Below are 15,698 nucleotides of genomic sequence, written 5' to 3'. Positions count from 1 at the left end.
TGGAATAACCATTTCTTCTTTATATATTTTTAGCCACCATCAAACATGTGTGTCTATTTTATATTGACCGGCAGTTTGCTAGAAGGCGACACATTGATTTGGGATGAATCTGATAATTAATATGGAGATCTGAGTTTATTCATATGCTTTTTTTTATTTATAAAGATAGCACAGCAGTTAATACCACGTTGTTATATAATTGAAATTAACGTTTCAGTTTTGTCACCTTTCTACGCCGCTTCCTTCCCTGTTTTGAGTGTAAAATGCAAAGCAACTTTGTTTTCTGTCCATCGTGTTGTGACAGCATCATCCCTTTGTTGTCAACACCTACCGATGTTATCCCACTCATGCATGCCCTTGTTGTTACTGTTACTCCTCTACTGTTAATCATCCACTTGCTATATATATTCTGCACTATGTCCCTCATTCAGTCTTGCTTGACAACGGTATAAGGATCTATACCGAAACGTCGCCTTTTACAGTATTAAAGAAGTTGTTATCCATAAAATTGTGTCTATCTTGTAAGTTTGTTTTTGGAACATTTCCTGAGAGAGATTATGAACTGGGATAGTTATTTTGTAACGAACTGAAGTAGATGTGTTTGAATTTAAATTATCGATACCCAGGACTTATATAAGGACTGATAGAAAGATAACGGGGGGTGTATTCAAGGAATGAGGGAATGATAGAAAGACAACGGGGGTGTCTTCAAGAAAGGAATGATAGAAAGACAAAGGGATTGTCTTCAAGGAAGGAATGATAGACGGATAACGGGGGTGTCTTCAAGGGAGGAATGATAGAAAGACAACGAGGACTTTTCAAAGAGGAATGATAGAAAGACAAATGGGGTCTTCAAAGAGGAATGATCGAAAGGCAACGGTAGTGTCTTCAAGGGAGGAATGATAGAAAGACAAAGGGAGTGTCTTCAAGGGAGGAATGATAGAAAGACAACGAGGACTCTTCAAAGAGGAATGATCGAAAGACAACGGTAGTGTCTTCAAGGGAGGAATGATAGAAAGACAAAGGGAGTGTCTTGAAGGGAGGCATGATAGAAAGACAAAGGGAGTGTCTTCAAGGAAGGAATGATAGACAGGTAACGGGGGTGTCTCCAAGGAAGGAAGGAATGATTGAATGACAACGGGAGTGTCTTCAAGGGAGGAATGATAGAAAGACAACGGGGGAGTCTTCAAAGAGGAGTGATAGAAAGACAAAGGGAGTGTCTTCAAGGAAGGAATGATAGAAAGACAAAGGGAGAGTCTTCAAGGAAGGAATGATAGATAACGGGGGTGCCTTCAAGGAAGGAATGATAGAAAGACAACAGGGGTGTCTTCAAGGGAGGAATGATAGAAAGACAACGGGAGTGTCTTCAAGGGAAGGAATGATAGAAAGATAACGGTGGTGTCTTCAAGGAAGGAATGATAGAAAGACAACGGGAGTGTCTTCAAGAAAGGAATGATAGAAAGATAATGGGGTGTCTTCAAGGAAGGAAGGAATGATCGAAAGACAATGGTAGTGTCTTCAAGGGGGGATCATGGGTGGACGCACGATACACAAGTATAGTGAATATGGTGTTACGCCGCTTTATGCAATATTACAGCAAAGGGACACCATTGTACCCATGCGGAGAGTCGAACCCAGGCACTGGGAGTGACGCGCGAACGCTTTAACCACTAGGCTATCCAACCGCCCTTACACAATGAAGTACAGGAAACGCTTCTTTAATTTTCAGACACGATAAATCTTTGCCTCTTTACATTTGCACATAATGGATTTTAAGAAAAAAAATATATACATAAGCTTATTTCATGTTTTCTTGTTCACTTCCGGCACTGGAAGCGGTGTTTTGTTTGAAAGCAGGTCTATCAGCCACATTAGTGTGATGTCTGAGACACTTGTGTGATTCATGTTTTAACCAACCCACTTTGTATCATTATCAACTGAGCAAACAGTTTATCGTTGAGATGATTAAATGTGGAGAAGAATGAAATGTCCATACATTCATTATCGTGCGGTTAGACCACGTCAGTGCGTGAGTGAGTATGGTTTTACGCCGCTTTTAGCAATATTCCAGCAATATCACGGGCGGACACCAGAAATGGGCTTCACACATTGTACCCATGTGGGGAATCGAACCCGGGTCTTCGGCGTGACGAGCGAACGCTTTAACCACTAGGCTACCCCACTGCCCCACGTCACGTGAGGGGAGAGTGAGAAAGAGACATAGGGAAAATAGAGAGAGAGAGAGAGAGAGAGAGAGAGAGAGAGAGAGAGAGAGAGAGAGAGAGAGAGAGAGAGAGGTGGGGGGGGGGGGGGGAAGGATCAGTTAAATATTACATCATCCAACTTAGTGAATCTGATGTATTTGTTCAACAGAAGTGTAATCAGTGCCGAGTTTATTACATTATACATGGAGCCACAGTCACCCGAATACATTGCAGGTGTTTCGTCTGCGAACTAGTTCAATGACTTACGTGTTGTGACTAGATAATAGGAACACTCTGTCCACAGTGCACCTGAGCGTTGTTTATTTATTTTCACTTTTAAAGTTATATCCCAGAAACGTGTGTATACTATATATGGTTACACTACTATTTATTACTTCCTAGATGGTAAACGTGAGGGTGTGTATTATTTTGTTTAAATATGACGCCATAAACACTTTTGTTAAACCTATTGTCACATGACCGATGTTTAATATTGCTTCGACTGATTGAATGTCACTGATTTTGATTTACAAAACGTTTTACCTTTGCTGAGCATTGTTCGACCCCGTCGCGGTTGCTGGGCAGCTAAACTCCCATAAAATTCATCAGAAAATGGCAAAGAGAATATTTGATTTTTCGGAGGGGAACATTCCCACAATTAAAAAACGAATTGGATGTGACGTGATAAAAAAGAATTGACGTAGGTATATGAAAGTTCTTCCTCGTCGTTCATCGATGCTGTCAGTTTTATCTCGAGGAGTTTCAACCTAATTCAAGACCCATCTTTGTTTTCCAACAAAGGCTGTGATTGTGTTGTTAGGAACACTTAGGTAAATGGTAAATGAGTCATATACGTCGACCAAGTTCTTTTATGCCCCTCAACCCTCTATGCATGGAGAGTTGTGTCCCTTAGCTGCCAGGATGCGCTGAATGCAGATTTCAACCGTGCTTACTTGTTTCATCAAAGTGGTAACATCTGCATGAAGAATATTTCTAGTTGTTTTATTTTACCACATATCTCCGTAAAAACTTTAAGGCGGCGATAAGACGTTCACTAAATCGTTCACTTTGGGCGTGTTTTTCTACACCATTTTCCTTTATGGTTATTGAAACAGACATCATTATAATTCTTGACTATCCCCTTAACTACACCCGCGGGGGACCCGTGAAGATTCGGGGTAGAATAAATCTTCAGCAATCCATTCTTGCCGTAAAAGGCGACTATGTTTGTCTTAAGAGGCGACTAACGGGATAGGGTGGTCAGGCTGGCTAACTTGGTTGAATCAGGTCATCGTATCCATTTGCGTCAATCGATGCTCATGATGTCAATCACTGGATTGTCTGGTCCAGACTCTATTATTCCCAAATAATAAACAACTAAACACTATAAACAACACAAACGCTTATTCAAACGTTGTTTGAGCAGTGGCAATTATTATGGAAAAGAAATTATTAGAGGCATTACGTTTTTATTCACAAAAGGAGAAAAAGATCATAACTGTTATGCAGGTGCATTTGTATCCATACACCATACACTGCATATTTGTATTTGCTGGTCAGTGGTATTTAGAGGGTGTGTGTGAGCGCTTGCAGTAAATACTGATATTGTACTCGGATCTCAACCCTCTCTTCTTCTAGTCTCACTGGGGGGCACGGGGGTCCCAGTCGTCTCAGGCCATACCCGCGCTCGTGGGTTTCACCGAAGTGGTAAACGTCTAAAACCTGCATCACTTCGGGCTTTCCTCCCACATTAAGCTGACAAGCCGTGACATAACTGGGAAACTGTTAAAAGTGGCGTAAAACCCACTCACACACTCTAGTCTGACTGACAACTGTGCTTAGTTCATGTCCATCTCAAGGGTAGTTCGCTAAAGCCATATTAGGACCATTTTAATCACATATCTTGCTACCCATAAGGCATCATTCCACGATCCCGGAAGCATACACTTTATACACCAAACACACCTGACACATATCCACGCCACACAAACACTCTTCTCCACGCACGCAGGCACGCACGCACACGGAGCCCGTGCCTCACTGCGAAGCCCTCGGAAGCTTAGTCTCGCATTCTCCCGACACGGATGAGCCTCTTGCGAGATCGCTGCACTCTTCTCTCGGGCGCCGGCACAGCTGGCACCTCAATCTCCTCGTCAGAGAACATCGTGGCGGCGTCCCCCTTCCCCCAGGAACCGTACACATAGGTCTCAAGGTCAGGGTAGTCATTGTCCATTTCTTCATCAGACTCTTCTTCATCATCATCATCATCGTCGTCATCTTCTTCACCATCACCATCATCATCATCATCATCATCATCATCAGAGTATTCACTGTCTTCTTCGCGAACATCATGATGGTTCTCTGCTTCATCAATGGGATTCTCCTGCCCGTGATTCTCCTGAACATCGCCCTTGTTCTGCACGAGCCACCTGGTGATAGACTTGCCACACTTCCTCCAGGCCAGATAGGAGATGCCCCCGACAGCAGCAACACCGGCACACACCAACATCTTCTGTACCATGGCATCCTTCAGCTCTGGAAGAAAGGAATTTCAAGGTCATTTAACTTTGCACTCTTTGTATCTTAACAGGACCAGAGGAGTTGGTTGTTAACTTCTATTTTCTAGAATTTCATCTTCCCAAGGCAAGGGAGTTAACTGACTGTAATAGTCCAGTTTCCACCCTCGCAGAAATAGGTTTAACGTACAATTTCTGAGCTCGGTCGTAGTGCCACCAGTAGGTATTACGAGCTATGTCCCTTCTGTGCCCCTGCTATTGACCAATCAGATTTCACCTCTCATGTCACTTACATTTGCCTCAAATACAATGGCGTCGCCCAGTTAAAACGGGTCTTACTTCAGAAAGTGCATCAAAATACTTGGTTAAAAACATGAAAGGATTTGGAAAATATCTGTTGACGCTATGTTGTTGGTACACAATCTTTGCAAATCATGCAATCGATCGAAGTCTGCCAGCAGTTTACGAACCGGATGTAGATTTCGTTACGCGATTTTGATTGGACAGTGCATGGACGTTAGTTCAGCCAAAATATAACTCCATAACTCCATCCTAGTTCAGCAAGTCAGTTCCCTCCCTTACCTCGGGAAGAACAATTTTTACACACACCTATATTTTCTGTACCCGCAATGCATCAGTATGCATGGAGTGAGTGTGTGAATATGGTTTTACGCCGCTTTTAGCAATATTCCAGCAATATCACGGCGGGGGACACCAGAAATGGGCTTCACACATTGTACCCATGTCGGGAATCGAACCCGGACCTTCAGCGTGACGAGCAAACGCTTTAAATACTAGGCTACCCGACCACAGTAGTTGTTTTTACCAGGTTAAATATATTTAAGTCTGTTTGTATACGTATTGATGAAACATAATATATCACCTTCTTTTGCGTTTCTTGCCAATTCGACGAAAGCAGTAGAAATGTCCATTGTCGACCTGAAATATGAAACAGATAAGATTGTACACTGGTTCAACCAAGCAGGATGGTGTTAGAAGTATACATATTTTACATGGTTTAGTTACTGAATGTTTTTTGGGGCGGTCGGGTAGCCTAGTGGTTAAAGCGTTTGCCCGTTTGCCCGAAGGTCCGGGTTCGATTCCCGACATGGGTACAATGTGTGAAGCCCATTTCTGGTGTCCCCCGCCTTGATATTGCTGGAATATTGCTAAAAGCGGCGTAAAATCAAACTCACCACTGTATGTTTTTACGCCGCTTTTAGCACTACAACGCCGGGGGACACCACAAATGTTCTTCGAACCCGGGGCAATCGAACCCGGGTCTTGGGTGTGACCATTAGGCTACCCCACCGCCCCGTTACTTGGTTTAACGATACCGGCGCTTTGACGTCATTATGTGCTTGCAAGTGTTCGAAATGTCTGGCTGTCCGGTCTCACGTGTCGAGTAATATTTTTAAAAGTGATTTTATATAATTCAATTCAATCTGCCAACAATCTCATTAAAATCAGATCTTAGGTCTGATTTTAATGAGATTGATCTGCCAAAAGAGGACGTGGCATTCCCGGCGTAATGGAAATAGCCGAACGCGCGATTGAATTATATTAACCCGTCTGTTCATATACATCAGTTAAAGAATAATCGTATAGGTCGGACCCCACAAGCCGAACTTCTCTTAATCGGAAGTTTTCACAATCACTCTACACTGATGTCTATGGTCTTTGAATTGATGGGGATTTGTCTGAATCCACAGCTGGAGGAAAATCAGTTCCATAGACATATGTAATCCAACCATGCCAGGAAAAGAAACCATGTCCTAAACGTTCAACCCTTCCTGGCACTGGCAAATGTTGGTTTGTTTCTTATTTAAAACTGCTCTCAGCAATATTCCAGCTTTGTGACGGCGGTCTGTGAATAATCGAGTCTGGACTAGACAATCGTGTCGACATTTGACATCATGAACATAGATCCACGCAATTTGGATACGATGACATGCATCAACCCGACCCCGTTAGTGGCCTCTTACTGCAAGCATAGGTTACTAAAGATCAAGTCCAACCCGGATCTTCACAGGTCTGCCGGGGGCACGGGTAGCGCCGCGATTCGCTGTGCACAGTTGCGTCCCTTGGCCACGCCAGAAACCTAATATGATTGTGGGTTCGAATGCCTGTTCGCCCAGATTATGTTTCTAGGCCTAGGTTTGTCAGCACTATACCCGTGCTCGTGGGTTTCACCGAAGTGGTTAATGTCTGAAACCTGCATCACTTCGGGCTTTCCTCCCACTTTAAACTGACATGCCGCGATATGACTGGAATACTGTTAAAAGCGGCGTTAAACCCAACTCACTCACTCACTCACAGGTCTGCCACGGGTAAATGTATTCAATGTCTCTCTTCATTAGCTGTGATCTATCTATTCTGTGGGTTAGTTCATTTAGAGAGCTTACTAATTACGCATATGATTTGTTTCGTGAACTGAATGTGTTTATTCTTAGGGTAAAGTCTTCATAATTAATATCCGAATATCAACTCATGTTCGTAAACCTGCTCTTAACGGGATGAGCAGTTGACGTTGTCTCATGTGCATGTAGGGGAATTCTAGATACTCTGATAATATATGCAAATAGATAGCATTAACAAAATCAAGCAATCACTAAACCATACCTTGAACCTACGGACAAACGCAATGTGTGGCTATCAACGTCCGTGATGGTCTTGATGTCTCCTGAACGGCACAGCTTCAGAAAGGTCGTGGACCCGGTCGCGGCTGCGGTGGCGAGACGAGGAAGCCAACCCATCTTTGTCGCTTTATCGAAGAGGAATGACTGTCCGGGGTGATTGTTATTACGTCATTGTCACGTGATGTGACTGTGATGTCACCGTGATTATGACGTCATCTACATTGTGAAGTCTCAGTTACCCGTGACATTCAGAGAACATTCGTCACCACTCGCCCCTTTCCGTAACCTATTCGGCTTGTTCCGGAATAACACGAGTTGGTCACGAATGATTCAGAGAACACACTCCGGCGCAGTGGTGACTTCACATAACAACATTGCCACAGGCAAATTTGCATTTCACGTGACCGGAATTTTGAATAGAACAGACTTGCCTAATGCAATCCTTTCGGTACATACTGTGTTGTATAATCATATGGATATGCTACTACATCTGCGACAAGGAGCTGCATGACAATTTATTTATGTAAGGGATTTTTTCCCTGGAGGAGAACCACAGACTGTCTCACACGCCAAATTCCATGTTGAAATATGTTTTACTTCATAAGGTGGTGAGGTAAGGTGAAATTGGGTTTAACGTCGCGTCCAAGATTATTGCATTTATATAGCGACGTGAATGCACGTGTGTGTGTGTGTGTGTGTGTGTGTGTGTGTGTGTGGCTGCTTGTACTAGTCCGGACTGATCGATGCCGATTTATATTGCTTGCACACTGAGATACCATGCCGCAGTTTAACACGAATACCCCACTCAGACACAGTATACTGACTCCGAGCCGACCAGTCCTTGTTTTAGCCCCTTAATGCCGAGCGCCAGACAGGGTAACAACAAGTACTATCTTTTAACGTCTTTTGGTATGACGCGGCCGGGGATCGAACCCCGAACCTTCCGCTCTCCGGGCGGATGCTCTACCACGGAGGCGGTCCCTTACTTCATAAGGCTTGATTACTTCCAACATATGCTCCGATACGTGTGATGCATTGCGAACTGCAGTGATCAGAGTGCATATCGAAGTCATATCTGTTGTTGATTAAGATTATTATTTATTTTTATGTTTATTTTGGTTTTATGTATTTAGGGCCCAAACATTCGGCAGGTGACAAAATAAGAAAAATAAAAATTCCAGTTTCAAAAATATGTTGTTTTTCTCCAAAATATATTGACTAAGTAGAAGAAATAAGTAAAAAGGTTTGGGGTATTCTAGTATGTGAAAATAATTTATTCATTTTGATAGCGGTAAAGAAACTTTTAAAAAGATATTTATTAACTGCTTTTCATTTTGCCTTTTTTTCATTTTAATTTTCGGTGGATTCGCAAAACAAGTTTTAAAATGTCTGGATCTATACCAAACTGGCACCATTACAGAAGTTGACGTCCATATTTGTATGATTTTTGTATCATCCGTCAGCTTCTAAGAGATGCATATCAAACAATTCGAGATTGTGATGTAGTCGGACTCCAGAGAAAGATGAGTGCCCACAATGCACCTGCGAAATGCAAATATTGTTTTCATTTTTAACGGGAAACGAGTTGTGGTATTGTTTAGAAGAAATATTCCACAATCGTGTATCATTTATCATATGTTTATGGCTCTAATGTGACCGTAAGTCGAAATGTGATACCCATTCTTTACAAATGTAAAGGCCTTTACTGTCTGCCGTTAAAGCATGGGTGTAAGTAAGAAAATGAAGACCCGGGGTAGAATAGGTCTTCAGCAACCCATGCTTGCCATAAAAGGTGTCTATGCTTGTCGTAAGAGGAGACTAACGGGATCGGGTGGTCAAGCTCGCTGACTTGGTTGATGCATGTCATCGATCCCAATTGCGTGGATCGATGCTCATGATATCAATCACTGGATTGTCTGGTCCAGACTCGATTATTTACACAGACCGCCGTCACATAGCTGGAATATTGCCGAGTGCGGCGTTAAATAAAAAACCAACAAAAAACAACAAAAAGCAAAAGTTACAAAAACTTAACTCAGGGCGAGCAAACATCCACATTTTATTACTCTGAATGTGACATTTTGTGTCAAGGACGACGTAACTGAAGCGGACATAAAATATTTCTTAGGAATTATTAATCTTCAGTGAAGTAATGCCTTTGTTCTTGACAAGGTTAACTCTCATAAATACGTCCTCGTGAAACATGTCTGTGATTTTGTATATCATTTTGTGAATCATATCAACTCATCAACGTGTAGGATAAAGCACATCCGAGTGTTTTTATGATACTTAAATCCGCATCCGGGATAAAAGTTTCAAATATCATTGAAATCCGGGAGGAAGTGTTTTATCTAACCGAAAAAAGAAAGTTAAAACAACATTTACCTACATTTTTATCTTTCAAACATACTTTCCACGAACCTTAAGACACCGGCGTAAAATATCTGTTCCTGGCGTACGGTTCTTGAAAAAGAAATTCCAAAGATCATTGTGATTTATCAGCGTCTCTGTCGCCTGGTGGTACAACTCAATGGGCTACGATACGAAGGCTGCGCGTTCGACACCCCATGACGCTTCCCTGATGATTCAAAACATTAACTTCTGAGGCCTTGCCATTCGTGCGAGGGAGTTTTGAAATCTCGCTTTGAAAGTTTTAGAAAAAATATTAAAAGCAGTGTGCAATAAACTGTTTTTGAATGTGTTTATCTAATAAACTTGTATAAAATGGTTATTTGAGACCATACGGATAATAAACACGTAATGTGCCAGTGGCTTGACAATCAGAAGGTTCACTATTCGTATCACCGGTGGAAAATAAATACATTTATTTGTAATTGGCGCCTGAATGTTATTAGATATAGGTATTTAGATTAAGAATGTTAACGTGTAAAGTGTATGTGTAATACTTTGGTCCCTACATTTGTAAAAAAAAAGAGGTATATCAGTCAACAATTAGACGCAGATCTACACTGGCTCTCACAAATTAATTATTTTCTATGTGAAATGTGAGGTTGTTTGTTTGTTTGTTGTTTAACGCCGCACTCAGCAATATTCCAAGTATATGACGACGGTCTGGAAATAATCGAGTCTGGACCAGACAATCCAGTGATTAATATCATGGGCATCGATCAACGCAATTGGGATCGATGACATGCATCAACAAAGTCAGTAACCCTGACCACCCGATCCCTTTAGTCGCCTCTTACGAAAAGCATAGTCTGAAATGTAAGGACGATATCTTTTTTTTTTAATATGACATGATAAATTGTTTTTAAGATTGACTGATTTAGGTCGTGTACTTTTTTTTGTATTTGAGTAAAACAATTTTCTTCTTATAATAGTGGTGTCAAGATATGTTTTATTTTTATCTGTCTGGTTTGTATTATAATAGTCTACTTACATGTTTTTAATAAATGAGTATGTTTTTTACGCCGCATTTAGCAATATTCCAGCAATATCACCGCGGGATGATTTGGCTGGTTTGGCGTGCTATCGTCCGCATGTCAATCACCCATCACGCACCTGCTTTATCGGGACTGATTGGTGTCATGGGTATACTCCATAGGTCAAAGTTAACTGCTCTCTGATTGGCTAACAACTAGGAAGTATATCAAGCTGGTTTCATTGTGAGGTCACCGCGAAACAAACTGACGGATAGCCTTGTCTGTATCAGGTCTGTATCAGGGTGCATCGCGACATGGAGCAGCGTTCAGACGCCGATGTGGACTGGAAACAGAAATATAAACAGTCGGAGGAGACGCTGAAGTTGTTGACGTCGTACTGTCACAGAGGTGAGCACGTTAACGGTTGTCACTGTCACTGGGCCAGGTTCAAGCTACCTGTGAGGCGTGCATATACGCCACGGTTGAGTGACAGTAGGTTTCGAGATACATCTGTTTGAAATCAGAGACAATATGCGTGGTATATGGTCTTTAGTGTACATGTATGTGTACGTATACAGTGTTAGGTGACGACGCTTAACGGTATGTTGATAATATGTTATCGGACAGCCCATGCTGGTGTGCGTAACAGCCACCTCGTTATAACGAGAACAACGGGAAGTATTCAGGATGAATTGTCATCGGGGACTTTATGACGTGGTTGGTTGATGTATATATATGCGAAGAGGAAGCACTTGTGAAACCTGTGGGTGTTCGTTGCTCTATCGCATGTATCTTATCTTACGTTACGGAAACCCATGTAAAGAGATATTGATGGGGTTTTCCAGAGGCCGAGTACATTTTGTCATTTTGTCATTTTGTGACCTTGTTGGAAAACCTTAAGGGATGGTTGGGTAGCTCACTTGTTAAGCCAAAAAGGCCATTGGTTGTCATTCCGAAGACCCAGGTTCGATTCCCTATGTTGATAGAAAGTGTGAATTTATTTCTGGTGCCTCTCTGTGATATTGCAGCAATAATTCTAAAAGCAGCATCAAACCTCACTCACTCACTCACTCACTCACTCTTATTTTTCATGACCTCTTGAACACAAACAAAAAATGTTCTAATGTAACTCCCTCAAATATCATTATTTTAACCATAAAATAAATTTAAAAATATTTCAAATTTATTATTTATTCATTATATATGTTATTGTTAATAGTGAGGAGCTGGTAAAAACGAGGTAATTCTGTAGCTAGATGTGGCCATTTGAGCCTAAAGAAAAACAAAATTGACACAAAATGATGTTATTTATTTCAAAAACAAAATAGCAGATATTCTGACAAATGCCCCATTCAGTTCTAATTTGTGTCTTTTTTTTTTTGTCTTCCTTGACAGATATTTAGTTAGTTTGGGGAAAAGAATTTACGATGCTTGTCTAAACATTATGACGTCATATCAAATCAGAGTACATAGTTACATCACTGCAGGTATTTATGGCATTGTAATTCATATTGACAGTCAGAAAAGCTCTCAAACGTATGCCGATGTCTTCGGGCTTGTGATAGCTGAGGAGGTTATGAGGCCAGGCATGGTTTTTTTTGGTTCACACATTTTGAAAGTGTTAAAATAAGTTGTTAGGTAAAGAAAAATTAAAAAGTTAAAATGTATTGTGTATAGGAATTTTTTTTAACTATCTTTAACTTTCATTTGTATCAGTAAGGTGATGAAAAAATAAATGAAAATATATCATTGGAAAAAAATTCTGTTTTAGTCATATAAAAATCCCTCAGATTATACTTTTGTCACAGGGATCATTATCATCAGCTGTATAGAAAGATTTTGTCATTCTGAGTTTATCTTTTTCTGAATTGTTTTATTTTTAAGATCGGTGTGTGTGTAAACAAAGCAAAATGAATGTAAGACCTGGAAAGCCTTGGGTACAGGTTCATCAGAAGGGTGTGCCCCGGGGAAAGTTTTAAGGTCATGCATAAAATTAAAACAGCCATTTTATATAGAGAAATATAATTTTATCGCATACCCCTGTATATCCTTTAAAAGATAATTGCATCCTCTTCCAATTGTCCACAGGGGATAAGGTAGCCGAAGGCTCTTGTTCGATTTTCCGCGGTACAATGTAGGAAGTCAATTTCTTGTGTCCCCTGTCGTGATGTAGCTTGAATATTGCTAAAGGCAGCATAAAACCATAGACAATCAATCCAGTGGTCATGTGTATTGAAGTGAAACAATGTAAGTTTCAAATTAAGTTTGACAAGTTTATGATACAGCAACTTTAAACAGAAATGAAAACAAGGACTATATTTCTGTTTTTGAGTTGAGCTCATTTTGACAACAGGGAAAATGAAAACTAAAGTGTTCGGCTTTGATTATTATTAATTTTGTTTGTTTGTTTGTTTGTTGTTTAACGACGCACTCAGCAATATTCCAGCTACATATATGACAGCAGTCTGTAAATAATCAAGTCTGGACCAGACAATCCAGTGATAAATATCATCAGCATCGATCCACGCAATTGGGATCGATGACATGCATCAACCAAGTCAGCGAGCCTGACCACCCAATCCCTATAGTCGCCTCTTACGACAATATTGCTGAGAGCGGCGTTAAACAACAAACAAACAAATAAAAAAACGAATATAAAGTTATGTTATTTTCTAATATGTTCCCACTTTGTCAATGTTTTTTTGACTGACTCTGTGGTCTAGTAGAGCGGAAGGTAAGATTTCCAACCGCGTCATACCGAAAGATATTATTTTTGGTTTGGTATGTTGTTTTACGCCATATTCAGCAATAATCCCGCTATATGACTGTGGTCTGTAAATAATTGAGTATGGACCAGACAATCCAGTGATTTACATCATGGACATCGATCCACGCAATTGGGATGGATGACATGCATCAACCAAGTCAGCGAGCCTGACCACCCGATCCTGTTAGTCGCTTCTTATGACAAGTATAGTTGCCTTTCACGGCAAGCATGGGTTGCTTAAGACCTATTCTACCCCGGTGGGGGTGGTTGAGATACAGGACAGGACATTATTCTGTCAATGCAATGTGACGGTGCACATTGACATAAGACTTTTTAACTCTCGACTTGTCAGCTACGGAATTTATTGTTGAAAATATTGCTTTAGACAAATGTAGTACGAAAAGGACCACTTGACCTTGTTGCAGAACAATGTTTTATTATAAGGATGTATATGGGAGTGAGAGGGTTATATAACCCCTAAACATACCTTGTAGACATTGTTTAGCTATAAGCAGTAAATTCACGACTCTCGTGTCATCTTTTGCATTTTGAAGAACATTGCAATCATGCTATCTCTCGGAATGTAGTGGAGGTATGAAAGTAAAGACCGAAAGCAAATATTACCCTGCCATGTGTCAATATATCAGGCTTTAATCATAGGGGAAATCTCAACATGGTTCGCTGCCAAAAATAGCTTATCAAGTTACCGCTTTATAAAGGTTTTCTTCCTCAAAATTTTATTTAAATTTATTATTTATTTGATTTAATCATTTTTTATATTTTTTTTATTAAATATTTATTTATTTTTCAAAATTTATTTATTTATTTTTTAAATTTTATTTTTATGACTTTTTCTAAAGGACTTTTTCAACTTGAATTTGTTTTTGCACTGGTTTTGCCTTGCCCACGTCTTACCATATTTTGTGTGTCATAGTTGCAGGCAACACAGCCAGGGTCAACATGACCTAGGCCCACATCTTCAGACTACATGCTGCAGGGGGCGTGGTAGAAGACATCCTATGGTATATCAGGTTCACTTCAATATATGTTTAAGCTTTGAAAACTTTTGAAAAAAAGTCACAAGAAACAAGACTAACTGTCTATAATTCATGCATAGGGAAACAATTCATGTTTTACATTTCTGTACACCAGATACACACATGTTGCAAGGTGAAATGCGAAAAATATAACAAACAAGGGTCATTACTGATGTAAAATGTGTCAGGATAAAACAAAGACCCTTTCATCATGTTGTTTGTGTTAGACACAGATGTAGGTCAGTCAACCCCTTCTTTATTCTATAGGGTCTACATTGTACAGGTTTCATACAGCATGTGTCATCCCCACTCTTTCCATGGTGGCTCTTCAGGGTTGTGTGTAGGGGCAATTGTTCTACATACTGACTCAGTCATTCCATGGTGGCTCTTCAGGGTTGTGTGTAGGGGCAATTGTTCTACATACTGACTCAGTCATTCCATGGTGGCTCTTCAGGGTTGTGTGTAGGGGCAAGTGTTCTACATACTGACTCAGTCATTCCATGCTGACTCTTCAGGGGTGTGTGTAGGGGCAACTGTTCTACATACTGACTCAGTCATTCCATGGTGGCTCTTCAGGGGTGTGTGTAGGGGCAAGTGTTCTACATACTGACTCAGTCATTCCATGGTGGCTCTTCAGGGGTGTGTGTAAGGGCAAGTGTTCTACATACTGACTCAGTCATTCCATGGTGGCTCTTCAGGGGTGTGTGTAGGGGCAAGTGTTCTACATACTGACTCAGTCATTCCATGGTGGCTCTTCAGGGGTGTGTGTAGGGGCAAGTGTTCTACATACTGACTCAGTCATTCCATGGTAGCTCTTCAGTGGTGTGTGTAGGGGCAAGTGTTCTACATACTGACTCAGTCATTCCATGGTGGCTCTTCAGGGGTTGTGTGTAGGGGCAATTGTTCTACATACTGACTCAGTCATTCCATGGTAGCTCTTCAGGGGTGTGTGTAGGGCAAGTGTTCTACATACTGACTCAGTCATTCCATGGTGGCTCTTCAGGGGTGTGTGTAGGGGCAAGTGTTCTACATACTGACTCAGTCATTCCATGGTGGCTCTTCAGGGGTGTGTGTAGGGGCAAGTGTTCTACCTGATGACTCAGTCATTCCATGGTGGCTCTTCAGGAGTGTGTTAAGGGGCAAGTGTTCTAC

At 41.0% G+C, this 15,698-nt stretch overlaps 2 protein-coding genes across 2 annotated transcripts in view; one reads left to right on the top strand and one right to left on the bottom strand.

Moving 5' to 3' along the window:
• Positions 1 to 4,263: 4,263 nt before the first annotated feature.
• On the bottom strand, positions 4,264 to 7,476 carry LOC139452681 (uncharacterized). The gene is made up of 3 exons (XM_071234225.1): positions 7,343 to 7,476; positions 5,604 to 5,659; positions 4,264 to 4,739 (listed from the first exon to the last, which is right to left on the bottom strand). Exons 1-3 carry the CDS (start codon positions 7,474 to 7,476, stop codon positions 4,264 to 4,266), a joined length of 666 nt encoding a protein of 221 aa, XP_071090326.1.
• Positions 7,477 to 11,038: 3,562 nt separating this feature from the next.
• The window catches only part of LOC139452857 (shootin-1-like), a 42,270-nt gene continuing 37,610 nt past the window's right edge, over positions 11,039 to 15,698 (top strand). The window contains exon 1 of the mRNA XM_071234495.1: positions 11,039 to 11,150. Within this exon, the coding sequence (XP_071090596.1) occupies positions 11,057 to 11,150 (94 nt within the window). The 5' untranslated portion in view covers positions 11,039 to 11,056. The remainder of the gene's footprint in view (positions 11,151 to 15,698) is intronic.

The sequence above is a fragment of the Haliotis cracherodii genome, unplaced genomic scaffold (genome assembly GCF_022045235.1).
Source record: "Haliotis cracherodii isolate W230 unplaced genomic scaffold, xgHalCrac1.p SCAF_9, whole genome shotgun sequence".
Classification (NCBI taxonomy): Eukaryota; Metazoa; Mollusca; class Gastropoda; order Lepetellida; family Haliotidae; genus Haliotis; species Haliotis cracherodii.
The sequence above is the reverse complement of the archived record's forward strand: the minus strand, read 5'-3'. Positions and strand labels throughout refer to the sequence as shown.

Coding starts and splice junctions, on each gene's coding strand:
- LOC139452681 (XM_071234225.1), bottom strand. CDS start 7,476: ATGGGTTGGCTTCCTCGTCTCGCCACCGCAGCCGCGACCGGGTCCACG. Junction 5,660..7,342: donor CGTTTGTCCGTAGGTTCAAG/GTATGGTTTAGT, acceptor TTCATATTTCAG/GTCGACAATGGACATTTCTA. Junction 4,740..5,603: donor GGCAAGAAACGCAAAAGAAG/GTGATATATTAT, acceptor CCTTTCTTCCAG/AGCTGAAGGATGCCATGGTA.